The 26242-nt window shown below is 50.7% G+C and overlaps 2 protein-coding genes across 8 annotated transcripts; one reads left to right on the top strand and one right to left on the bottom strand.

Annotated features, from left to right (window-relative positions):
- Positions 1–761: 761 nt before the first annotated feature.
- On the bottom strand, positions 762–5920 carry TSPO2 (translocator protein 2). Of its 5 annotated transcripts, none has more exons than XM_040983328.1 (5): positions 5899–5920; positions 4669–4860; positions 4171–4312; positions 3740–3980; positions 762–1161 (listed from the first exon to the last, which is right to left on the bottom strand). In XM_040983328.1, exons 2-4 carry the CDS (start codon positions 4839–4841, stop codon positions 3774–3776), a joined length of 522 nt encoding a protein of 173 aa, XP_040839262.1. In that variant the 5' UTR covers positions 4842–4860; positions 5899–5920; the 3' UTR covers positions 762–1161; positions 3740–3773. The 5 variants fall into 5 exon arrangements, with proteins under 5 accessions (XP_040839262.1, XP_040839261.1, XP_040839259.1 ...); XM_040983327.1 differs by lacking the exon at positions 5899–5920 and adding an exon at positions 5567–5611; XM_040983325.1 differs by lacking the exon at positions 5899–5920 and adding an exon at positions 5152–5256.
- On the top strand, positions 3924–23930 carry UNC5CL (unc-5 family C-terminal like). Of its 3 annotated transcripts, XM_040983324.1 has the most exons (11): positions 4213–4299; positions 7666–7793; positions 10274–10352; positions 18191–18630; positions 19121–19421; positions 20088–20350; positions 20819–20920; positions 21183–21250; positions 22052–22152; positions 22333–22446; positions 23470–23930. In XM_040983324.1, the coding sequence occupies exons 4-11, from the start codon at positions 18240–18242 to the stop codon at positions 23690–23692; spliced, it is 1563 nt and encodes a 520-aa protein (XP_040839258.1). In that variant the 5' UTR covers positions 4213–4299; positions 7666–7793; positions 10274–10352; positions 18191–18239; the 3' UTR covers positions 23693–23930. The 3 variants fall into 3 exon arrangements, 1 of the variants encoding a protein (XP_040839258.1); XR_005884197.1 differs by lacking the exons at positions 18191–18630; positions 19121–19421; positions 20088–20350; ... (3 more) ...; positions 22333–22446; positions 23470–23930 and adding exons at positions 3924–3992; positions 10664–10974 and having other exon boundaries at positions 4164–4299; XR_005884196.1 differs by lacking the exons at positions 10274–10352; positions 18191–18630; positions 19121–19421; ... (4 more) ...; positions 22333–22446; positions 23470–23930 and adding exons at positions 3925–3992; positions 8427–8623 and having other exon boundaries at positions 4164–4299.
- Positions 23931–26242: the final 2312 nt, after the last annotated feature.

Below are 26242 nucleotides of genomic sequence, written 5' to 3'. Positions count from 1 at the left end.
AGCGCAGGGTGGCCCTGGGTGTCAGGTTGCTTCTGAATAGGACACAGTGCTTGCCTTGCCAGGTGGGACAGATGGGAACACCCAGGACTTTAGTCCTGGTCACCACGGTCCTCCATTCCTTCCGGCAACCAGTCCTGGCACCACCTGGCTCCTGTAGGCCTGCCTGGCGGCTGGCACTGGGAGTCTTTGATCTTATCCACGCACATGAAGATGACTAATAGTAGCGGGGTGTGGGGCGTGTTGCAAGGCCAAGGATCCCACTAGGAGGCAGTCGCACATGTACCTGTCCACTTTTGAGAGCACAAATTAAGCCCTGAAAATGAGATAAGTGCTAGGATACACAGATGGAAAAGGAAAAGGGCAACTGTTCGGGGGGCTCCTTGGAGGAGAGCATTTTTGAGTGGGCCAGGAAACCTCACAGATACGGACACCAGTTGCGCAGATGAAACCACCAAAGAGACATCCATTGAGATCCTTGCTGAGATCCAGGGGGCTTCTCTTTGCTTGCGCAGCAGAAGAGGGATCTAAGGTTTTGATGGGGTCTCCAGCAAGGAGAGGGGTTTTTGGAGTGAAGAAAATGTTTTAGAAAGCTCTGCCAGAGGGTGAGGAAGAAGGTATCACAGCCTGCCTGCCGTGACCAGCGTTGGAGACGGGCCAGCATGAAATTGAGAAAATAGGAAAAGAGACAGACACAAGATAAAGACTTTGGAAGTAGGCGGCCAGAGGGAAACCCCCTTCCCTCAAAGGGAAGGAAGTTCACCTAGGAGGCACGCTGCCTTGAGCTTTTATTGAAATGCTTGGGGAGTCAAATTACAGCAGTTGATGTGGTGCAAATGTTGACAGTCAAGTCCCATGTTGCTGTACATCAGCCAGTGCTGGATGATCAGGAAGCAACACTGTGATCCAGTTGCAGAAGTCAGTGTGTGACTGACTCAAGGATATCCTAAAGCACCTAGTTCTGAGGCCTTGGACAGTTGCCCAACTGCAGACCCTCGCTCACAGTCTTCAGCCTTGACCTTGGGCTTTTGCCCACTTGCAGACCATCACTTGCAGAGTTTGATCTCCATCACTGGAACGGGCAGTCTGTGAACTTGAGTCTAGACACACACGGTCTCTCCTGCTGTCTCATATCAAGTCACACTGTTATGTTCTTACCACTGCCTGCAGCAGAAGGATGAGACAACAGCAAAATCAGGGTTGGACTGAGATGCTCATGAGCATCAACAGTAGAAATCCTTGGAAACAATGTGTCTTGGGCTTGCTCTCTGGCTCTACAAAAAGGGGAGGTCTGCAAGACCGACACTGGTTATATGGGGTGCAATAATGCAGTGGCTGGGAGCCACCTATGAAGGCAGAACAGAGACCTTGCCTCCCTAGTCTGGGCCTGACATCATCAAAAGGCTCTCGAGGCTTCCTCTGCACCATCAACTGTAGCTGCTGTGGGTGGAGGCACTAGGACAAGGACACTTCCTCTGCTCTTCCTGCTTCCCAGCCCAGCCAACAAGCAGATCTTTGGCCACTGGACATACGCCTGCCAGATGTACAGTCTGCCACTCTCTGGTTCCATTGTGCAGGAATCATCTAAGTGGAGAAGAATGAGGGCTTTGGAGGAGATGGAGGAGGAGTGAGGAGAGAGAATCGGGTATGCCACCTCCTGGGTTTGCTTTTTGACCTGGGGCCTCTCCACACCTTTCCAGTCGCTGTGCAGAGGGACTCTTGGCCACTCTATTCTCAATCATGTTCAGACACTCAACCAGAGGCAATGGGAAAATATTGCCCCAGGACCAAGTCGCAGACACATGTGACATGGGTGGTTGAATCTATGCCATGTCTGGCAATTACATGCGGTAGCTTGGATAATAAAAGATGAGGAGCTGAAGGCAAGTGTGCTCAAGCTGTGCTCAGACCCAGGAGGTGGGGGTAGGGCAAGAGCTAGGGGCACAGGTAGGCTGGGAAACTGAAGGCTTAGATTTTCTTCAAAACTATTTATAAAAACAAGTTCGCAGGGCCCGGTGGCGTGGCCTAGTGGCTAAAGTCCTTGCCTTGAACACACTGGGATCCCATATGGGTGCTGGTTCTAATCCCGGCAGCTCCACTTCCCATCCAGCTCCCTGCTTGTGGCCTGGGAATGCAGTCGAGGATGGCCCAAAGCTTTGGGACCCTGCACCCATGTGGGAGACCCAGAAGAAGTTCCTGGATCCTGGCTCCGGACCAGCATAGCATCGGCCGTTGCGCTCACTTGGGGAGTGAATCGACAGACAGAAGATCTTCCTCTCTGTCTCTCCTTCTCTCTGTATATGACTTTCCAATAAATAAATAAATATAAAAAAAACCCAACAAAAACCCAAGTTCGCATATTTATTTGAAAGAATGGCAGAGAGAGGGAGAGATGGAGAGAGAGAGAGAGAAAGAGATCTTCCATGTGTTGGTTCACTTCCCAAATGGCCGTAATGGCCAGGGCTGGACCAGGCTGAAGACAGGAGCCTCTTCTGAGTCTCCCATATGATTGGGAAGCTCCCAAAGGCTTGGACCATCTTCAGTTGCTTTCCAAGGTGCATTGGCAAGGAGCTGAATGTGAATTGGAGCAGCTGAGACACGAATTGTTTCCCATATGGGATGTTGGGTTGCAGGTAGTGGCTAATGTGTTGTATCACAATGGTGTTCCCAGATAAAAAGTTTTTTTAAAGAAACTCTTATGGGATTCATCTGTTAGCACCTCAAAGCTTATATTGCTTTTTTTAAACTCTAAAAAATTAAAATTGTAATTATTGTTATAAAAATTATAAGACTGTATGAAAGCAAAAAATGGCCCATAATTTCACTTATCAGAGATAATTACATAAGATTTTGGCATGATGCACATGAGGGGAATTCAGAAAGTTTGTGAAAAATGTGATTAAAAGAAAATGAGAATTTTTTGTGAGCCTTTTGAAACTCATGTGTTCTATAATGAATGGCATACATAAATTAATACATAGCATATAACCTTAATTAGTATTCTTTTTTGCATTCTGCTTAGCTCTTCCATAACTTTTCAAGATTTTCTTCGTCAAGTAATTAAAAATCTCAGACTGTGACCTTTCTGCTAAGTCTGGGAGGGCACTGGGTGAGTGGATGATGTGTCCATCCCTCCCACATACATGTTTTCTCTGTTTTTGTCTCACACACACAGACGCAGAATTCTCTTTCACACTGCAGCCTAAACTATATATTCTTTTAAAAATTATTTATTTGAAAGACAGAATTACAGAGAGACAGAGGGAAAAAAAGAGTTCTTTCATCCATTGCTTCATTCCCCAAATGGCAGCAAAGGCCAGAGCTGGTTGAAATCAGGAGCCAGGAACTCCATCTGGATTTCCCATGTGGGTATAGGAGCCCAAGGACCTGGGTTGCCCTCTGCTTTTTCATGTGCAATAACAGAGAGCTGGATTGGAAGTGGAGCAGTTGGGACTTAAACCTGTACCTATATGTGATGCTAGGATTGTAGCATCCTACAAACCTGTGATGGTTTTACTCACTATGCCACAGCTCCAACCTGGACAAACGTCTTGTATGCATTTTATACTTGAAGTCACTGACAGAGTCTTATAGAAGTGCACAGTAACCACCTTCCCATTTCTACGAATTCTAAATAAAAATGACAAGAGGACACCTAGGATGGTGGCCGCATTGGGGCACACCCTGCTTCCCATCCCTGCATGCAGGCGCCTTCCCTCCTTTCTCTCACACTCCTGCCTACCGTGCTCTCCCTGCTCTCCCTTTTCTCCCTTGTCCTAGGGCCTCAGAGGCTCTTCTGCTGTGGGCCCAGGGTGGTTCTCTGGGCAGAGGCTGTCCCTCCACAGGCGATAGGTGATGGCAGCTGTCACAGTGAGCCAGGCCAGGTAAGGCAGCAGGAGCAAGGCGGCCAGCTTGTTGATGGGGTGCCAGATGAGTGCTGTGCTCACCACCAGTCCATACAGCAGCAGCAGGTGCAGCAGGGCCTGAGCAGAAAGGTAGGCAGGAAGAGGGGAGAGGCATGCTGGCCTTTGACCTTTGTTGAGCATCCTGCTCCCAAGAGCCAGAGAAATCTGACACCTGCTCCTGAAGGATCCACCAAATTACCTGCTTCTGGGGTCTGATGGTTTTCCCTTCTCTTTTTCCACCTCTGCCTTTGGGCTATCAAGTGCTTACCAGACCAGGGCTGTGGGCTTCAAAGAAGAGAATGAGGACGGTCCAGCTGACAGCGAGCTGTATGGCATAGAGGCCGAGGGGCAGTGCCAGGGGCCACCCAAAGCCCCCTCCCAGGTCCTTCCACACCAGGTAAGAGCCATAGCTGTAGAGAGAAAGGATCGACGAAGCACTCAATAGGAGAGTAGTTGGAGGAGACCATAGGGACCTTGGGCTCCCAAGAAGGAACCCTTGTGGGCTGAAATGTGGGCACTAGGGGAAGATGGGAAAGGTGGTGAAAGGGGAAGGGCATGGTGAAGTGGAGGTGGGATGCTTGGAGCTTGGGGATGACTGGCTGCCCTCGTAGCAGGCACAGGGCCTTTCTATCTGGGGCATTTATCACAGAAGGCCAGCTGGGTGTCACCCCTTTGTGAGCTGGTGTGTGCTGGTGGAACTCAGGATACAGGGTCTGAGTCGCACTCTAGTGGGTCCCAGGGCCCCATGGGAGGGGCAGGTGCTTACCCAATGATGAAGAAGATGGTGGTCCACACGAGCAGTACAACTTTGTATGGTGGGCACCAGGCCAGCTTCCGGGGGCCCTCACACCATCCCGACATCTGGTTGCTGGTGAACAGCCAGACCAGGATGAGCCCCAGGTGGGGAAGGACCACGAAGACAGCCCCCTGAGGCCGCATTCACCCGGAGGAGACAAACCTGGTGAGACAGAGAGGATGCTCATGATGAGTCTTTTTGCCTTGTCTCCTTGTCAGTCTCTAGGGCCCAACCCGAGGGCATTCCCTGGTCTGGAGCCATCTCCAGCCTGCCCCCACTTTGCCTGTTTTCCGGCTTCCACAAACTCACTCTCTACCCCTCTCACTGGGCACTCGGAGGACACTGCCCGCTGCTGGTAACTACTTCCAGGTTTCTTCTCTGGAGACCAGGGTCGGGTGTGACCATCTTGCTAACCATCTCAGCAGGTTTATGAGGAGGCCAACAATATCTCACCTGAGCTGGCAGTGACCGACGTGGCAGGATCACATTCTGAAACAGGAGCCAGAGGCTCCTGGGTCTCTGTTCTAGTCCCCAGCTGGGCCAACCCCTTGGCCCCAGGCTTATCTCACCAGGCCAGGTTGGCACTTGCCCGCAGCCCACCCAGGCTGGCCTCAACCGACACTGGGATATCCTCACTCCACAGCCTGCATTCTCACTGACTCCTGGAGCCTCAGGACTTGGGGGTCCTCCTACACCTTTCCATTGCCAGAGGAGCGGTTGCAGATGCTAATCTAATGCTGAGTTTCTTTGAAAAATAAAAAAAAGGTCTGACTTTTGATTAAATAGCAGCCATGCTCATTTGCCTACTATGTTGCATTGTCATTTGCATGTAGTTGATGTATAGATTCTCCTCCAACCAAAGCCTCACCAAATATCATTCTCATTTGCTCAAGGTACTCCAGTGTCCTTCCCCATGATTGGTGGAAACTGTAGGGAAAAAAGTACTTATTTCCTAGTTTAGGAATAACCGCTTAAACCACCCTTTCTTGTCAAGGGTCAGGACCCTTGTCCTGGAGGTTCCTAGAGCAGGGCTGACCAGTGCACCTGCCTGGACATCTGCCCATTTGCCTTTCTCTGCTCCTTGCCATCAATGTGTCTCTGTAACTTAGTTTTTTTCCCATTAATTTTCTGTCCCGTGTGGGACAGGCTGGTCCTCCCTTCCCCACCCCTTTTCCTCCTGTTGTTTACCATTCCCAGTACCTCCTTGTTCCAGGGGCTTGAATTCTGCCTCCCCTAGGCAGCACCCCTTCCAGGCTAGTGCCTCATGATGTATGATGCATGGAAGGTGGGAGACAGGGAGGAGTGAAGGGTGGGGTTCCCAGCCAATCTGCTTTTCTCAGATGACAAGGGTGGTGACACTGGCTGGGGAGTCTAGGTTGCTGCTTGCAGTGGCTCCAAAGAGCTACCCTAGTCTGCCAGATGCTAGTGGATGGCTGGCCTCTAGAGGGAGTGCCTTGATGCAGTAGCTTGAGAATTTGATCCGGTAAGGCCTGGGCTTCCTCTGACAGCTCAGCTCCAGGTCAACACATTCTTGGTGTCCATGGTGTCTGCACTCTGTGAAGTAACTATAGGTGCCTGGGAAGGCAGGTGGTGGGTAGGGGTCCTCAAATTTCACCAGAACTTTCCTGCAAGTGAAATTGCTCCCACGTGAGACAAACTCCAGCTTTGGAAATGAGTTCATGATTGTGGACACAGGGCCTGGGTGCTGGTGCCTGCCAATGAACATACCTCTCCCTGGTTTGGAACTCTGGCTCAACAGATCTTGCAAAAACTTCTCAGATAACTCAGAGCTCTGGACTATGAAGACAAATCCCTGCTCGCTTTGCTCCCTGCCAGCGTTTTGAGACCACTTCCTCTCCCTCCCTCACCCTGGCTTATCACGTGGCTGGGTTGATCTTCCCAGGCTGGCTGTTCTCCAACTGTGCCTTCGCATCTCCCCAGCCTGACTCCCTGGGCCAGGGTGTCTTGTACCTTCTTATCTCTACCCAGCGAAGGAAGCAGAGGGGAGGGTGTTAGAGTCAGGGGCAAGTACAAAAACAGTAGAGGAAAACACTTCGTTTTTTTGTTTTATCTTTGGTGCCTAGAATTGTACCTTTTTTTTTTTGGTAGAGTACAATGTGACATTTTGATCATGGTATACTTGGTATAAGGATTAAATTAAGAGTAATTAGTGTGTCCACCACTGTGAATATTTATGACCATTCCTTTGTGGTGAGAACTTTCAAAATTCTTGGCTCTAGTGGTTTCATTATATATAGTGCCTTACTGTGGACTGTGGTCACCCGACCAGGCACTAGGTCCCCAGACTGCGCCTCTAACTGCCCCATCTAACTGTAACTTTGTACCCATTGACCTGCCTGTCCACTTACCAGAGGCTGTCATGTCTGCCCTCCCCTGTTTATGACAGTATTATTTGTAATGACTAAGATATGAAATCCATCCAGGGTCATTGACTGACAACAGAACAGAACACAACTCAGCCTTATAAAACAAGCCATTTCTGCCATTTGCAGTAATGTGTATGGAGCTGGAGGACATTCTGTTTAGTGACTGAGCCAATCTCGGATAGACAAATGCTACCTGGTCACATGCACACATGGAGTGGGAACATTCCGATCTCATAGAAGCCACGGGAATGGTGGAAGTTCTCTGTTTTCTATAGGAGGTGATGGCTGGGAGGCTGATAGGGGGCGTTCAGCCCACAATTCCTCAGCTGCAGGAGGTCAGACCATCAGGACAGTTTTGACCCTTTACCAGGCACCTTGCAAGGATTAGCTCAGAAACGACATGGACGAGTATACAGAAGGTGGATGTTGCAATCTGCATTTGACGGACAAGGGATTGAAGGCCGAGAGGGTCCAAGTTACATGCTGAAGATTTCACAGCCCAGGCCGACACTGGTGCAGTAGGTAAGGCAGCTGCCTGCAGACACCAGTTTGAGTTCCAGCTGTTTCATTTCTGATCCAGGTCCCTGCTAATGGCCTGGGAAAACAGCAGAAAATGGCCTGAGTAGTTGGATCCTGCTAACCACGGAGAAGACCTGGATGGCGTTCCTGGCTCTCACCTGGGTCAGCCTGGGTTGTTGAGGTCACTAGGTGAGTAAACCAGCAGCTACAAGAACTCTCTTGTGTCTTTTATTTTTTGTGATTCTGCCTTTTAAATCAATCTTTAAAAAAAAAAATGTGTATGGGGCTTGGTGTGATGGCTCAATTGGCTGATCCTTCACTATATGGCTGAAATTCCATATAGGGGTTGATTTGTGTCTCGGCTGCTCTGCTTTCATCTAGCGCCCTGTTTGTGGCCTGGGAAATCAGTGGAAGATGGCTCAAAGCCTTGGGACCCTGCACCCGTGTGGGAGATCCTGGCTTTGAATTGGCTCAATTCTGGCTATTGTGAACCAGCAGATGGATGCTCTCTCTGAATCTGTCTTTTCAATAAAAATAAATAGCTCTTTAATAAAAAAAATTTAAAAAGTACATGGCCAGCAAATGGATCATCCGGGTGAGCAGCTCAAATGCATCCTCTTCCCTCCCGCCTGGTCATTCACTCATTCATTCATTCATTCATTCAAGTCTTCATGTGATACTGAGTCAGTAGCATCTGTAGTGGGAGCTGAGGAGACCTAGCAAACAGTGGGGACACTTCCTTACTGGGGGTACCTTCCCTGCTGGCAGACTCCAAGAATGCAGACTTGCAAACAGCCCCAAAGTTCTACTCTTTCTCCACAGGCAGTGTCCTTGTCATCTCCAAGTGTGGGCAGTGGAAAGAGCACTGGGTGGTGAGAAGATGTGCGCCCACCCCAGCAGGGCCACCAGCAGCAGCTGCTGAGCTCCAGTCTTCTCAGCGCCTCTGCCCAGAGCCACCTCCTCACAGTCACAGGTGGATGGGGAGCAGCCAGTTCAATAAAAAAGGCATGGCCCACCAACTATGAAGAGAAGTGCAGGTTCCATGGTCTGACCATGGAGTGCATGTGTCAAAGCTGAGCCTCCTCACAGTCACAGGTGGATGGGGAGCAGCCAGTTCAACAAAAAAAGGCATGGAGAGAACCAACCATGAAGAGAAGTGCAGGTTCCATGGTCTGACCATGGAGTGCATGTGTCAAAGCTGAGCCTCCTCAGAAGCTCAGACGGAGCAGTGACAGCATACCCAGTTGCACATGGAGGAGAGGCAGTCCATAGGAACCTGCAGAGGACACCTGGCACCACAACAGAGAACAGAACAAATCAATTAATTACCTCAGCCATGTGTTGGCAGTGAAAATCTGGGCAAATGGAGACTCTAAAGTGAACTCTGTCAGCCAGTGGATTCTGCAGAAATTTTATCATGCCTGAAATGGCGAGATTGGCAGGAATTTAGAACTATTGAGCTATCAAAACCACCTCAGCAGGACCCTCGGTGCATGCCCCACATTGGGCGCCTGGGATGGATGGAAGGCTGGGTGGGGCTTCTCCCTTCACCTACCCCCTGACCCCAGATACTGAAAAAAAAATGTGGAAACAATGATTTTACCCACTTTCCTGTAAAAAACAAACAAATAAACAAAAAATAAGTGTGTACCTAAAGAAAAAAAGGCATGGACAATTTCAAAAGCACAAGAAAAAGGGATTTGAATGTTCTCAAAGAAAAGATAAGCATTTGAGATGATGACTAGGCTGCCTCTCCTCTTTCGCTGAGGACCCAATGCATGTAGTATCAAAACATCACACTACTGTGGTCCTTGCACTCTCTCAGAGCACCTGTTCGAGTCCCGGCTGCTCCACTTTGGATCCAGCTCCCTGCTGATGCACCTGGGAAGGCAGTGGAGGATGGCCCGAGTGTTTGGGCCTCTGTCACCCACGTGGGAGACCTGGATGGAATTCCAGGCCCTTGGCTTTGTCCAGCCCCTGGCTACTAGGGACTTTGGGAGGAATGAATCAGAGGATGGAAGAATCTTTACTCTGTCTCTCCCTTTTGTTGTCAGTCTGCCTTCAAATAAATAAGACATAAATCTTAAAAAGAAAAATCACATCATAGCCTATATATAAGTACAGTTTTGATGAGCTAATCAAAAAAGAGTGACTTCCTGGGCTTTTATCTCAGTGATTGAGTGCCCAGACAGGGACTTGAAGGGCAGAACTGTTTAAATGTCCTGGAGAATTGTTTTGGCATCTCCGCGAAGCTTCTCAGAGCTGCAGACTCCAGTCTCACCTCACTGCTACCGCATTTTAACAAGGTGATTCCTGTACACTTTATAATTTGGCCAAGTTCGGGCTAAGGGTTTTTGCCTCTTGAAAGCCTTTGTCTGGGCCACCACTCACCAGCAGAGGTCGCTGTAGGGAGGGGTTTCAAGTGCAACACCTGTCTCCGGCTCCCCTTTTCTATCTCTCCCCGACTTCCCTCTGACCTAACAGGGCCCAGTCCACTGGCCTCTGAGATCCTCTGCCTGATTTCCCCGCCTGGGCTTGACTTTGCCAGTAGGCAAGGTCACTCTCCCCTACCTCTCTTCAGGGCTGCTGGGAGGCAGGGCTGTGGCGGGAAGCTCCAGGCCACTCCTGCTTGCATTCCCCGCCCATCTCCTGGCCTCTCTGTTTCTCAGAGAAGGAACTTCTCTTTCCGGACCCAGCAGCAATTTCTGAGAGCACCTGGACGATCAGCTGAGCACAGCTCCACTGGAGGTAGGTGGCATGAGTCGTGGTCACCTGGTGCTAGGTGGGGAAGGGCCAGGCCTGCAGAGCCTATTTTAGGAGGAGGAAACCCCGGCAAGGGCCACTACCCAGGAGCTGAAGGGAAGAATGGGCGGATGAGTGTGTTTGAACACGTGTGTGGTGTGCTGGTGAGCCCGTCCGTCAGGGGCTCACACTGGGATGCATCGCATCATCACCGTACTTTTCACTGTGATGGCTCAGGTGCTAGGGAGGTGTAGGAAGTGGGTGGGGGAGCAGGTTGAGTGCTCCCTTAACTGACCACAAAGTGAAATCTGCTACAGGAGCCAGCGCCTAGGGACAGGGGGTGCCAGCATCCTCCATGAACTGCAAGTGGAGGAAAGGCTACTGAAGATGACCTGATGCCTTGGGCAAGAAACACGGGAGGGAGGAGCGGTAACAGGAGGCGGCACATGGAGTTGGCACCCTGTACTCCTTCCTGGAAGGCTGCAGGTGTCACTCGGCCAAATCCGGGGGGCTTTCCACCTCCCTTTCCCCACTTCCAGGACAGGGGGCTGAGGCTGCCCGGTGTCCCAGGGGGCTACGCCGCTCCCAGGTCGGGATAATGAAGGCTTTCCCTGGGAGGCCCTGAAGGGCTGCGGAAGTGGGAGCAGTGGCACCAGAACCAGGGTACCCTGCTGTACCACCCAGTAGGAGTTGGCCCCCTGCAAGGTGGTTGCTATGGCAACAGTGAGCCATTTCCCCCCACTTCTTTCCCCTGAGCAACCTGTTCCCCTTGCTATTGTGGTGGACACTGCAGGCCAGGGAGTGGGAGGGTCCCTGGGAGTGGGAACCAGTATGGGCCCTGATGTCCCTTTCTTTTTATCCTTGTCTTCCAAGGAGGAAAGGAGAACTGGGGGAGAAGATGCGATGGAGGGCCTGTCATCCCTGCTCAATCTTGTCTCCTGTCTTCCTAGTGTGGCTGTGAAACCCTCTGCCCCCATCCTCATCCAGGGAGGAAAATCTGGCTTCAAGATCTGTGAAAGGCAGATAAAGGGATCCAGCGAGAGAGCCACAGCAAGGGCTTTACCACGGTGGCACGTGGTGTAGCTCCAAGAGCCCTAGTAGTAGTACAGTGAGGATTGCAAGGCTGCTGATGTGGCAAAAGCGAAAGCAGCAGTGAGGACTCCAGGCCGCCACCCCCGCATCCTCCACACTCAGGGCACTGTCAACTTCTCCAGTTCCTCTGTGCGCTCTGTGAGAGGTCCAGTGAGGGCTGTGCCTCCCCCCGCCACCCCCCGGCCCTGCAGAGTTGGACTTCAGAGCCACGGAAACATCCCTGGCCTCCACTACCCGTCTTGCCTGGGTCTTTAACCCTGAGGGTGGTGGGGGTAGGCAGATAGCTTCTGCCCCTGTATGGGAGGGGCTAGGAAGGGTGGGCACGTGGGGGTGCAGTGGATGCCAGAAGCTGTTCCAGGGCAGACAGCAGTGGGTCAGCTCCCAGAGGGCCCCTGAGGACTTGAGGACTGTACTACCTGTTGTATCCGATACATGACCTGTGCTCAGCTCACATTCATTTGAGCAGGAATGACCTGAATGATGGCATAGGGTCCAGAATCACTGTGTGGTGGGAGGGCAGAGCAACAACCAGAGCTGCCATTGTCAAAGGCAGGTGTGTCGGGGTGGAGGGGTGTGTGTGTGTGTGCTGTGGCGCTGAGGGGCTGTCCGGGAGGACAGATGAATGGATGGGTAGGGCAAGGGAGGGCAGCAGCAGAACACAGAGCTGGGATGAAGGGCGGAGACTGGAACCAGCCAGGTGTGGGGGTGGGTGCTGGAAATGAAGGAGGGTGGGAGGCAGAGATTGGAGGGGACACAGGTGCCCCCTTGGGGGACCTCATTTCTGTCTTCCTCCCTCCCTCTCTCCTTCTTCCCTGCCCCTTCCTTCCTTCCTTCCTTCCTTCCTTCCTTCCTTCCTTCCTTCCTTCCTTCCTTCCTTCCTTCTTTCCTTCCTTCCTTCCTTCCCTCCCTCCCTCCCTCCTTCTCTCCCTCCCTCCCTCCCTTCCTTCCTTCCTTCCTTCCTTCCTTCCTTCCTTCCTTCCTTCTTCCTTCCTTCCTTCCTTCCTTCTTCCCTTCATCCCTCCCTCTCTTTTTCTTTCTTTCCTCCTTCCCTCCTCTTCTCCTTCCTCCCTCACTCTTCACTCCCTCCCCCCCTCCCTCCTTGTTTTACTTCTACTGTTGTTAACTCTGATTATGCTCCCACTGGGTGTCTCCTGTGAGCTCCCTGCAGTTCTTCCTGGCAGAAGGAAGGGCATCAACAAACACACCAGGACACTGTTTTATCATCTACAAATGCTTTCTGTGTGCTCTCAAGCCATTCCCATGCTCATCTGAATGATCATTTTTTTCCTTTTATTGGCTTTCAGAAACAATTTGAAGTTAATACAAAAATGACTTGTATGAGGAATTCAAAGAATATAGAAAATGTGATCTAAGGCAATTCAAAGTTCTTGCTCACACCTCCCACCCTCTCAGGTGGTTGTGTTTTTGAGTTGTGGTCCATGAGAATGGTCTGCAGGTGTGTTCTTCCAGACATGCCCTGTCTGGGGTGGCAAGCATGAGGCCACATGTCTGCTGCACTCTAAGAACACAGCAAATTCCAGGTGAGGTATGCCACATGTGTAAAATTCACACAGGTTCCAAAGGCTTGGAACGGAAAGAAAATGGAAAACAGCTCATTGATACATTGATATTGCTTATCTGTTGAAATAATAGCATTTCAAATATACTGGGCTAAAAACATATAGTATTGGGCCTGGTATGGTAGCCTAGCAGCTAAAGTCCTTGCCTGGCACAAGCCAGGATCTGATATGGGCGCCAGTTTGTTTCCCGGAGACCCCACTTCTTATTCGGCTCCCTGCTTGTGCCTTGGGAAGGCAGTTGAGGATGGCCCAAGGCCTTGGGACCCTGCACCTAAGTGGGAGACTTGGAGGAAGTTCCTGGCTCCTGGCTTTGGATCGGCTCAGCTCCAATCATTGTGGTTACTTTGGGAGTGAATCAGTGGATGGAAGATCCTCCTCTCTGTCTTTCCTCCTCTATGTATATCTGACTTTCCAATAAAAATAAATAAATCTTAAAAAAAATATGGTATTGATTTCTCTTGTTTCATTTTCCATCTGCTGGTTCACTTGCCAAATGGCCACAATGGCTAGAGGAACCCAGGAGACTGGAATTTCATCGTAGTCTCATGTGCCTGGCAGGGACCTAGCACTGGGGCTGTCTTCCTCTGCCTTCCCAGGTGCGCTAGTAGGAAGTGGGGCTGGAAGTGGAGCAGCCGGGACTTGAACATGAGACGACGGTATCTCATGGCTTACCCTGCTACACCACGATGCTGGGCTTTCACACACTTTTCTATATTAGCACTTTTACCAGCAGAAGAGGAGAATGAGGCACATTAAACAACAGGATGAGCTTCCCACAGAGGCCATGGTGGCTTCTAAACTCATTCCTCTAAGTCCAGACCCAATTTTTTTCTGTGTCAGAGGAGCTCTCCTTGGTCATGAAGGGCCGTGGTGATTTTCTGAGTAAGGACGGGGTGAGGCTTACGTAGAGAAACTGATCTGACTGGGGTGTGCTGGTGCCCTGGGATAAAGGCACCTGGCTCCCTTGTGCAGTTCCCTAGATGCCAAGGCTTTGCTTTGCTTGTGTGAATTGGTTGAACACAGTTTTCAGTCAGCACATAATGATACATATTTGTGGGGTACAATGTTATGTTTTACACAGGTATACGTTGTGCCAAGATCAAATTAGTCATTACCACTTCTATCACTTTAAATGTTTCTCATTTCTTTGTTATGGGCCATTCAAAATCCTTTCTTCAGGTCTGGCGTGATGATTCAGTGGCTAAATCCTACCTTGCATGGGCTAGGATCCCATATGGACACCAGTTGGTTTCCTGGCTGCTGCACTTTCCGTCCAGCTCCTTGCTTGTGGCCTGGGAAAGCAGTAGAGGATGGTCCAAGGCTTTGGGACCCTGCATCCATGTAGGAGACCTGAAAGAAGCTCCTGGATTCTGATTGGCCCAGCTCTGACTGTTGCAGCCACTTGGGGAGTGAACTATCAGACAAAAGATCTATTTCTATCTCCTTCTCTCCGTAACATATGCCTTTCTAATAAAAATAAATAAATCTTAAAAAATCTCTTAAAAATCACAATTAGAAGACAAAGAAGATACATCAATACAGAAAAATCTAATAGCTCATGTTTTAATTTTACCCTTTTTTTGGATTTGATTCTCTATATACTCAGTTAAAAGTTTTCACCGGTATTATTCAGGATTATATTATACATTTTTTCTTATACTCATTAGATTTTTATATCAAAGTTATGCAGGTTTCTTACAATGAGTTGGAAAGTGCTTGATATTTCTCTGTATTCTGAAGGAACATATTATTATGTTGTTATTCTTTTTTAAAGGTTAGTAGAATTCAATAGTAAAACTATTCAGGCCTTAAGTTAACTTTAGGGGAGATTTTTAAAATGAATTTAATTTCTTAAAGAGTATGAGGTGATTAAAAGGAATGATTTTCTTTTCACATTAATTTTTTTGCAGTTGTTTTTGAAGAAATTTGTGCATTTCACATAAATTGTCAAATTATTTAATGTCTTCTCAAAAAATTAAAAATAGAGCTATCTTTTAATCTCACAATCCTTCTACTAGCTATATATTCAAAAGAAGAGATACCATTTTGTTGAAAAAACATCTGCATCCCATGTCTATGGGAGTACTGCTCACAACTGCCAGACCATGCGATCAACCCACAGATCCATCAACAACAACAACAACAAAATGAAAAATGGTAGCTATGCACAACAGAAAAGCACAGAAAGAAATTAAAATTCTGTCATTCATGACAATTTGGGTGAGCCTGGAGGGCATTGTGTTAGGTGAAATAAGGCCAGTGCAAAAGACAAACACCACATAATTTCACTTAAATGCAGGATTTAAAAACTGTATCACATACAAGTCGAGAGGAGAATAGCAATTCCAAGAGGTTGTGGAGGGATGAGGAGAGGAAATGGGGAAATTAGAGAGGGATGCAATGAACCAGGAGGAACAAGTTGAGCTGTTTTACTGCATAGCAGGGTGACAGTATGTGCAGGCAACACTGTGTATTTTTAAATCGGTAGAGGAAAGGATTTTGTTTTGGAGATATATTTATTTTTCTTGGAAAGGCAGATTTACAGAGAGAAGGATAGACAGAAAGATCTTCCATGTGCTTATTCACTCTCCAGTGACCACAATAGCTGGAGCTGAGCCTATCTGAGGCCAGGAGCTTCTTCCAGGTCTGCCATGTGGGTATAGATTCCCTAGGATTTAGGCCATTCTCTACTGCTTTCCCAGGCCACAAGCAGGGAGCTGGATGGGATCCTGGTGTATGGAAGATGAGGATTTAGCCACTAAACTATAGCACTGTGAGCTAAAAGTTATTTTATTTTATTTATTTTAAAGGCAGAATTACAGAGACAGCAAGAGATTGATCTTCCAGCCACTGGCTTACTTCCCTGATGGCCACAATGGCCAGGGCTGGACCAGGCTGAAGCCAGGAGGCAGGGGCTTCATTAGGGTCTCTCAGGTGGATATGAGGGCCAAAGAAGTTGATCCAGCTTCCACTGATTGTGCAGGCACATTAGCAGGAGCTGATTTGGAAGAAGAGCAGCTCCAACTGGCACTAATGTGGGATGCCAGCCATGTACTTGACAGCTTAACCCACTATACCACAGCAACAGCCCCAAATTTTGTGCTTTTTTTGCGTGTTCTCATCTTGACAGTTACTACCAATTCACTTCTAATATAGGCCACCCTTAAGCATTTCTTGAGTCAATCTGGTGGAGATTAATTCCTTTAATTTTTGCTTTCCTCCATTTGTAGAGGCTAGCTTTGTTGGGTATAGAATCCTTGGGTGAGGGCATTTTTTGTTTCAGAAGTTGAGTGTTTCATCCCACCCTTTCCTGGCATGTGTGTTTCCCCCCTCAGTTAAAATTAATTGATTTTCCCTTTTTATAAAAGGCAGAGAGCTGGGGGTGGGGAGAAGAGAAGACAAGAGGAAGAGACAGAATTCTTCCATCTACTGGTTTACTCCCCAAATGTCTGCAACAGTGAAAGCTGGACAATCCTAGAAGTCAATCCAAGGTCCTCTCCTTGGGTGGCAGGAAATCAAGCACCTGAGCCATTGTTGCAGGCTCCCAGGGTAGGCATTAGCAGGAAGCTGGGTCAGGTGCAGAGGTAGCCAAACCAGGTGCTCCCATGTGGTATGTGAGTGTACCAAGAGGCATGTTACTCCATGCCCAATGCCCAGCTATGGCCTGTAAAGTTTTATCCAAGAAGTCTGCGATTAATCTAGTGGGCACTCCATTATAAATGGTCTGACACTTTTTTTATGTTGTTTTTAGAAGTCTAGCTTTTCAATAATTTATTTTTTGACCATTTGACTATAATATACTTTGGAAATTTTTTTTTTGGTTGAATTTGTTAGAGGTTCTTGGGGCTTCCTGGACCTGGATTTGAGTCTTGCCCTAAATTTGGAAAACTTTTTAGTAATTCTTCCATCGAGTGTGTTTTCTGTACATCTTCTCTTCTTTTCTTCTGGAATACTGGATGATGTGAGTGCTTGTTTGCTTCCTGGGGTCCACTAAGTCTTGAAGGTTTTCTTCTTTTTCTAAAATTTGCTTTTAGCTCACTGGGTTTTTTCACAAGACCTGCTACTGTCTTCAAGTTCAGAAATTCTTCTGTCTGCTCAGTTCTGTTGTTGAGGCTTTCCATTCTATTTTAAACTTCACTTATTGAATTATTTAGCATCAAAATCTCTGGTTTTTTTTTTTAATGATCTCTCTTTGATCACTTTCTAATTCCTATCATTGATGTTCTCAAATGGTCTAGCTTTGTGTCTCACTAAGCTTTCTTGAGATTATTCTTTGGCATTCTTTGTTGGAAGATTCTTTGATTCCCCATTTCTTTGTGATCAGCACCTGGAGAGTTGTTACATTCCTTTAGGGATGTCACGTTTCCCCCTTTTTCATGCTTCCTGTGTCACTGGGATGGTTTTCTGGCTTCTGGTGGAGCAGTTGCTTCTACTAGTTTTGTGGAGTGATTTTCACAGTAAAGGATTTTCTGCTGGCAGGGTTCCAGGGTGCTGGTGGTATATTGTGCTGGCTTTGGGTTAAGGTAGGCACTTTAGTGTCTGTGCAGCTTTTTCAACATTTCTTGGTGGGGTCAAGTCCCTCCTGGCTCAGGGTTGACCTTGAGAAATTGAACAACAGATGCCAGGTGCTTGCTTCCCCATGTGTATCTCCCTGTTCTGCACCACCCAGTGCTGGATTCATACTCCTGCCTCACTCCGCAGTGGTGAGTCTTCCTCCACACTTTACTGGGTGAGGTTTAGGACAGGCTGTGGAGGGAACACCTTGGCCAACTGGTTAATGTACTTCCAGACGCTCAGTGTGCAGACACTGACTTGGAATCAGGTCTACTTCTAGATTCACTATAGCAGACCTGGCCCTAAGGCTTGGACCTTATCCTTCCCCATTCTGCACCTGAGCAGGAGGCATCTTTTCCAATTTGTGTTGCTTATAGTCAGAAAATAAGGCGATGCAGCTCACTCTGTTTTTATTGCACTAAAACCACTATGACCCCTCACCAGGCTTCTTCCCCCTTGGAAAGGTTGCTTGGTACATGAATAAGCTTTTCAAATGGGTCTTCCCGTGAGGAGACTGATGGTGGGAGATCTGACTCAGTCGTCATCTTTGGATATCAAACCTTGACCTCTACCACTTACCCAAAGTTGTGCCTGGCTCTGACTCCATCTTTTCCACAGGACATTGGCTGGCACAGGGGTGCAGCAGAGCCAGCAGCACCGAGTGACCATGTGGATGTGTGCTCAGGAAACCTTCTTCCAGCCCTCCCAGATTCTCCTGCTGGTGGGCATTCCCATGGCCAGCATCCTCCTTCTGGTCCAGTGCCTTCGATGGCACTGTCCTTGGTGGCTGTCAGGGGCTTGCCGGAAGCCAGATGCCCAAGAGGAGCCAGTATCCCAGCCCATCCCCCTGCCAGAGGATGAGCCCCCAAGGCAGTGCCCGCCAGCCACTCTGTCAGAGATGGCTGCCTTCTACCAGGAGCTACACACGCCCACCCAGGGCCAGACCATCGTCCGCCAGCTAATGCACAAACTGCTTGTATTCTCTGCCCGGGAGGTGGATCATCGTGGCGGTTACCTGATGCTCCAGGATGCTGGCATCTCCCTGCTCATCCCTCCAGGTAATGGCGCCCAACTCCCTTCTTGGCAGCCAGGTGTGCAGCCTGGGCATTTGGGCACCCCACTATTCCCCAGACATCTGCACCCTTCTGAAGGCACAACTTCTGAAGATATCAACTTCCAAGACGGACATAGCATCTATCTTGTAGGACAGTTTCCCAGCAGGTGGAAATAGAGTGCCTGTTTTAATGAATGACTCCACAGTGACAGGTCTCCAATAAACAGAAAAAAGAGCACTCTTCATAAATTCATACCAGGCCCTGTGAGGGATGGTGGTGGCCTTGAGGAGAAGGGCTGTGGCTTGCTTCAGAGTATATCCTACATGGCTCACTGTGGTCTCACTCCAGGCTGCTTCCCTGCATGTGCCCTACTGGGTGCCCTCTCCACTGGGTGCCCACCTCCACCTCACCTCCCCCACACTCTAGCCTAACTTCATTCAGGGGTAATTGAATACTTAAACTCAAAATCCATCCCAGCTCTCCATCTCTGCAGGTGCTGTGGCTGTGGGCCGCCAGGAGCGGGTGTCCCTAATCCTAGTGTGGGATCTGTCGGATGCACCGGCATTGTCCCGAAGCCAGGGCTTGGTGAGCCCTGTGGTGGCATGTGGTCCCCATGGGGCTTCATTCCTACAGCCTTGCATCTTGACCTTCAAGCACTGTGCCCAGCAGCCTGGTCAAGCCCGCATCTATAGCAGCAATACCACCCTACTGGACAGCAAGGCCTGGAAGCCCCTGGGTCGTCAGGGGGCGTATACCTCCCGGGATGAGTGTCGTATCCAGCTGTCCCACTTCAGGTAGGCAGGTGCTCCTTGGTTTGCCTCCCGCCCCAACCTCTCCGTATGGCACAGCTCTGTCTGGCACAGCCTGTAAACTCTTTGTCACAAAGTACCTCTCCAGGTCCTCTGTCCCCACGGTCCCATTCCAACCCTGTGCTGGATGGTGCATCCCACGGTTGTCTCTGCCTGTCTGGAGGAGTCTGTTTCATCTCCACCTCTGGCTCTGAAATGATCCCACTACTCCCTGTGCCTCTGTCATGCCTGTTCCCACACACTGAAGAATCAGCCCCACTCCTGACATTCTTCAGGAATCTCTCATCTCATTTCTCTCCATCTTGTTGCCTTCTGAAGTCTTGGGGACGCTCCCTTCCAATCTTCCGACAATCCACTGATCAGAAGAGGTTTCCTCTGTGGGAGCCCTGTCCAGCATGGGGATCCTGAACTCACCTTCCCCCTCTCCCCTGCCAGACAATACCTGTTGGTGTGCCACCCTGCTCACATATGCTCACTCTTGTTTCTCTGCCTCACCCCTCCCCAGTACCTTCCCATATACGCCCCTGTGCCACGTGCTCTCCTTCCCTCCTGGGGAAGCCCCCACAGAGCCCCCTTGCCAGTGGGTGCTTTGCAGTTGGGGGTTGGGGTTTCTGCTTCCCCTGGCAACCCTGCACACCTCTCCCTGCACAGCCTGTACACCTGCGTGCTGGAGGCCCCCCGGGGGCAGGCTGCCCGCAAGTGGCTGCAGCTAGCTATCTTCTGCTCGCCGCTCGCACCGGGGCAGACACACCTGCAGCTGCGTGTCTACTTCCTCAACAACACTCCCTGTGCCCTGCAGTGGGCTGTGACCAACGAGCAGCCCCATGGAGGGCGCCTGCGTGGGCCTTGCCAGCTCTTCGACTTCGCTGGGGCCAGGGGCGACCAGTGCCTGAAGCTCAAGTACATCTCTGAGGGTGAGGGAGGTGGGGGGCTGGGTCAAGGGGAGCCCCTTAAGGTGGAGAGTGTTGGGTCCCTCCCATTGGGCCTTTGGAATCCCAACATTTTCTCCCAGACTCAAGGAGATCTCTTGGTTTTTAACTTCTTCCCTCAGTTGCCCACTCAGTTATTGCTACCAGGGCCCCCAGGACAGGATGAGGCCAGATTTTGGGTGGGAAGGACAGGAAATGGAGGTATCCCAGTCTTCTCTACTTCGGTCCTCTTTGCTTTGTGGGTTACGCTCCTGGGATTTCTGGTGAGGGCCCCTGTGTTTTTGAGGTTGTGGGCAGGGCACACAGTGTGTCTGCTTCAGGGGGTGAAGGGGGGTGGGTCGTGACTGTGTGGGATGGGAGCAAGTTCACTCTTGTCCCTCCTCCCCCAGGCTCTGGCGCTTCCCACTCACTCCTACTGGTCCCTGAGTTCCCCACGCTTTGCCTCCTCCCCAGGTTGGGAGAATGTGGATGACAGCAGCTGCCAGCTGGTTCCCCATCTCCACATCTGGCACGGAAAGTGCCCCTTCCGTTCCTTCTGCTTCCGGAGAAAAGCAGGTAGCCCAGTTGTTGCGGCAGGCCCCCTGCAACACCTCTCTTCTCTGCTCACTTTCCGGGGAGTGGTTGGGAGCTCTGCCACTCCCTTGTTATAGCCCAGCAGCTCCAGTAGCTCCTGACAGAGACGAGGCAACAATATCCAGGCCCAGTCTCCACTACTTTCGCTCCAAAGCCTTCCAGGAGACTCTCACTGACTTCTCCAGCTCTCTTGCCCTGGGCCTCTTCTTCTCCCAGCAGCCATGTTCCGACTTTTTCTTTGCAGCCAATGAGAGTGAAGACTGTTCTGCACTAACCAATGAGATCATTGTCACCATGCACACCTTCCAGGATGTGAGTGGGCTGAAGGGCAGAGGAAGGGAAGAGCCTGGGGAGGGGGGAGGGAAGGGCTTGGGGGAGGGGGATGGCCTGGGTACAATGGGTAAGGGTTTGGGGCCGCTGCCTCTTAGAGTTGCTTAGCCTGCCTGGCCTCCAGGGCAGCCTTCCTGCCTTGCTTTTTCTTAATTTTCCATGCATAAACTCAGCATGAGGTGAACAAACCCAAACTGGAATCATCCCTTCTCCCCACTTGGGAGAACTGGGGCTTGGGGAAACGTGGTTTCTTTCTAGGATGACAGCCTGCATCTCGGAGGCAATGTTTTCTGTGATGGGGGAGTAATAGGAAAGAGGTCTTGAGGTGCTAGGATGGGACCTGGCTATCTCCCCCTCCCGCCCGCCCCAAGGACAGGATGCAATCAGGGTGGAGAATCTTGGAGGACTCCCGCACCGATCTTCCATCCCACCCACCTGTTCAGTGGCAGCCAGCTGCAGGGAGACACTCCCAGGTTGACAGGAGGAAAGCCAGGCAGGCTGGAACAGAGGGATGTGCCTGAATTCAGTGTCTCTGTTCCTCTCCCTGGTCCATGATTCCACTCAGACCTCCTCCTGGTGGCCTAAAAGGCACTGTTTGGTCATCATGTCCTTGCTCCCAGAGGGGCTGATGAGGGTGGGGTTCTGAGGCCAGGGGAGTGAGTGTGATGGTGGTAGTGGTGAAGTGTCCCTGGGAAACAGGTCCAGGAACAGAGGTAGGCCCAGGGACCACCTTACCACACCCCCCCTCCCCCATCACTCCCTGCCCCTTTGTGGTTGACTCAGGGCTTGGAGACCAAGTACATGGAGATCCTCAGATTCCAGGCATCGGAGGAGGAATCCTGGGCAGCCCCGCCCCCCGTGTCCCAGTCACCTCCATGCAACAGGTGAGGTGGGGGTTGCCCGTGAGATGTCTGGGTGGGTCTTGCTGGTGGAGGCTGCCCGTGAGAAGTCTGGGAGTCCCCAGGGCGAGTCTAGCACTTGCCGTGCGTGAGTGTGCGTGTGTGTCTCCCATGCTGTGTCTCTTTGGCCTTTCCCTCCGAGAGCATCCTCTCCCCTCACTCTAGGCTGCCCCCAGAGCTCTTTGAGCAGCTACAGATGTTGCTGGAGCCAAACAGCATCACGGGCAATGACTGGCGCCGGCTGGCCTCCCATCTGGGGCTCTGTGGCATGAAAATTCGGTAGGAAGAGGGCCTGGGGCTGCAGATGGGAGAGGAGGCTGGCTGGGCTCAGGGCATCCTCAGAACACAGTCAGGGGGGTGACTTGGAAGTCGGGGACCCCTATTCTCCCTAAAAAGGTTAATCTTCCTGTTTATTGCTGTGTCCTCCCTATCAAGAATGATGCTTGACTTTTAGTAGGTCCTAAACCAATGTATATCAGAAATCAATCGCCCTGGAAGTCATTGCATTCCTGCCTAGTGCTTGCCAGGATGTGTCCCGAGGAGCAGAGTGGCAATACTATAGGATAGCATGTCTAAGGATGCTTGGTTGCTTGGCACGGGTTAATTCAATAAATGTTGTTAATCATAACAGCCACACAGCCATAGCCCTATGAAGGAATTTACAAACCAGCAGGAGAAAATTCCTTTTATTAACATCATTAATTAATTAGAGAAAGAACCATCCATTGGTTCACTCTCCAAGTGCTGGCAAAGGGTGGGGCTGGGAGCTCAGTCCTGGTCTCCCACTTAAGTGGCAAGGACCTAAGTAGTGGAGCCATCACTTGCTCCTTCTTGGGCCTCCTGGAGGCAGGTTGGGCATCCTAACCGAGCAGGTATGCTCCGCAGCTGCTGCTGGAGAAGGACTCTGAGCTGCGACCCAGCACATAGACTGAGTGCAGAGATCAGAGAAGCTTCACCTGGAGAGGTGGGGCTAGCGCTGGCCCCTGGCACAGGTGGATTTAAAAAAAAGTCACCTGTTTATTGAAGCATGTCTTATGCACCTGCTCTGACTTGCAAACTATGGGATGCAAGATGAATGAGCTCCTGGGAGCTCCTACTCTAACAGGAGATAGAAGGAGTTTTAAAATAGGCCATTTGCAGGCTTCAGCGCCCTGGGCAGGCAGGCCAGAGCAGGGCAAGCACCAGGACTCTGGGGGGAGGGAATTGTGGATTTTGCTGTAGTGCCAGAGGCAGCGAGAGGAGGAGCCACTTCCTTCCTCTTCTCCCTCCTCTCATTTGCCTGCTGGCCCGCCCCGGGACCAGGTTCCTGTCCTGCCAACGCAGCCCGGCTGCCGCCATCCTGGAGCTGTTCGAAGAGCAGAACGGCAGTCTGCAGGAGCTGCACTACCTCATGACGATCATGGAACGGCTGGACTGTGCCTCCGCCATCCAGAACTACCTGAGCGGATCGCGAGCCAGCAGCCCCGCCCCGGCCCGCGGGGGCGCCCAGGACAACAGAGGCGTGGAGCTGGACGAGAAATTCTGAGCCGCCGGCGTGGGCACGGGGAGACTGGCAGGGTGCCTCTCCCCGCCCCCTCGTGTCCTTGGACGCCTCCAGCAGCAGCGCCAGGCTGCGCCTCCTCCTCTGGACTCTCGGAGGTGCAAGGGGAGGCCCGCCGGCTTCCCGCCAGCTGGGGCTGGCGGACTTTGCCCCGCGTGCAGGGCGCTCCTGCTCAGCAGGGGGCGCGGGAGCCCAGGAGATGGCCAGGGCTGCTCGTTGGGGTGGGCTGGGGGAGCTCCCCGCAGCTGCTTCTCTCACCTCACCCATCGGCCCGGGTCTGTGTGATGGGTGAATACTGGCCAGGTCCCCAGTATTCACAAGCACGTAGCAGGATACGATCCTTGGCGCTTCCAGCCTGGAGAGATTGGGATTTGTGAGACTGGAGCGGAGGGAGGGGGGGCAGTCCCCATGCACCCTTGTTGTGCAGGGGTCAAGTCGCGCTCCTAGGAGCCCAGGGCGGACCCTATAGCCGCCCTGCCCTGTGGCTGGATCAGATGAGTGTGGAAGGACCCTGGAGGAGTAGAGAAGGGAGGAGCCAAGTGTGCAGGGGCCTTGGAAGAGAATGCACCATCAGGGGCGTTGGGGGCAGGGCTTGCCCGGCTTTTTTTTTTTTTTTTTAATCTTGACTTTGTTTTCCTGGTTCCATGTTTGAAGCCATGTGTCTTGCCTGGTGGCTGAGCCTCTGCAAGCTGGGTGTTTCCCCTCGGGCGAGTGTCTCAAACCAGTGTTAGGAATCAAAGGGCTGAATGCTATGTTCCCAACGTGAGGCATCAAAGGCTGTGGAAAGGCACCTGACCAGGAGGATTGGATGGGTGGGGAGAGCTTCCTGCAAGATACTGTTTAGAGCCACAAAATAGAGGAGAGAGATGAAAGAATGCCCCACTCAGTCAACAAGTACTGATTCAATGCCTACTATGTGTAAGATGGTGCTGACAAAAGGCATGAATAACTCAGGACTGAAAAAAAGAAAACAAAGGGCTCTTGGAATGCTTTTGTTGGCAAACAGGTGTGGTTAGCTTGTTGCAGGGCAGGCAGTCTCTTTGGCAACACTAACAGTTTGCTTCTGTATTTAATGAAAATAAATTAGCTTTTTTCCTATGACAAATATTATATAATAAAATATGAAAGTTATCTTCCTGTGTTTTGCTCAGATTGTTTCATTTAGGTGACAATGATTGGTTTCACTGGGTAAAAGAGTACCAATGGGGATGGACTGGAAGGAAACCTTTTGGAGACTGGGCTTCCTGTCTGAAAAGTTGTCAGGGGACGGTGTTGTGGTGTAGCTGGTTAAGCTGCTGCCTGTGACTTGGAGCGTTAGTTCGAGTGCAGGCTATCCCACTTCAGAGCCTGCTTCCTGCTAATGTGGCTGAGGGGAGCAGCTGAGTATGGTCTAAGTGTTATGTGGGAGACCCACTGCAGGTGGGTGCCCTGGCAGTTTCCTCTTTTGCTTGGCTCAGGCTGGGGGTGCAAAGAGCAAATGCTTTGCCTTCAGTGCCAGCCCTGCCCCCTGAAGTCCTGTGGTTCTGTCTGTGCTCTCGCAGCTAGAGAGAGACACAACTTTATGCTCCTTCCTTCACCTGGACAAGTTGTGTTTAGAGTTTTAATTCTGCTGGAGCTGTGAATAGAAGCCAGGGAGGCCCTATGAGGGGGTGCAATGCTTTTTGGCATTCCAGTGTCTCACAATGAGAAACTCGAATTTCTCAGAATGAGTTTCCAGTGTCGGCAGAAGGGGATCTTGAGAATTCTGAGGGAAGGGAGGTGTAGGCTGCATGATTCCTTGAGGCAGATGGTGGTGGTGGTGGTAGTGGGGCTTTGATTCTCAAGTCAGAATCGATTGGCAGGTATCTGCTGGCATCTACAACTGAGAGATGGAGTGTTCTTGAAGGAGATGGGAAATTTAACACTTACCCTGGCTCTGGCACCAACTAGAACAGCTCTCATCCCAGAGGGTTTCAGACTCTCCATCCTTGCCTTGAGACAGTAGAAGGGGGAGGGGAGATCAGTGTCCTAAGGGGTCTCCGAGAATCCTGCTTCGATCCCACGGGCATGCGTGGAGACGTCACCCTGGAGTATATAGAAAACAGAACACTGCTTGAGGTCCCACTTTGAGCTCTTTCCCTGCTAGGCTACATGCTTGGATCCTAACAACCACCACATTTGTGACTTCTGCTCATATGCATGTTGTAGCAGCTCTTGTCCAAACTCCATCCTGTTGGGTTTGGGGTCTGCTGGGTGCGGTGAGAAGTGTGACAGGGTGAGGCCAGGCCTCTGCCTTAGGCTGATAGCCTTCAGGGCAAGCAGGTCACATGTCCTCAGCATCCTCTAACTGAAGAGCCACACCCCCACTAGCATCTACATCTACACTGTCCAACCAAAATATGGCAACAGTTCATAGATAATTTTAACTTTCCTAGTAGTTTGCTAATGGCCTGGGAAAAACATCAGAGGAAGGCCCAAGTGGTTAGGTCCTTATCACCTGGGTGGGAGACCTGGATGAAGCTCCTGGATCCTGGTTTTGGTCTGACTCAACCTTGG

The sequence above is a fragment of the Ochotona curzoniae genome, unplaced genomic scaffold (genome assembly GCF_017591425.1).
Source record: "Ochotona curzoniae isolate NIBS_2020 unplaced genomic scaffold, NIBS_Ocur_1.0 contig_3819, whole genome shotgun sequence".
Taxonomy (NCBI): domain Eukaryota; kingdom Metazoa; phylum Chordata; class Mammalia; order Lagomorpha; family Ochotonidae; genus Ochotona; species Ochotona curzoniae.
Note: the sequence above shows the minus strand (reverse complement) of the source record. Positions and strands in the feature narration are given on the sequence as shown.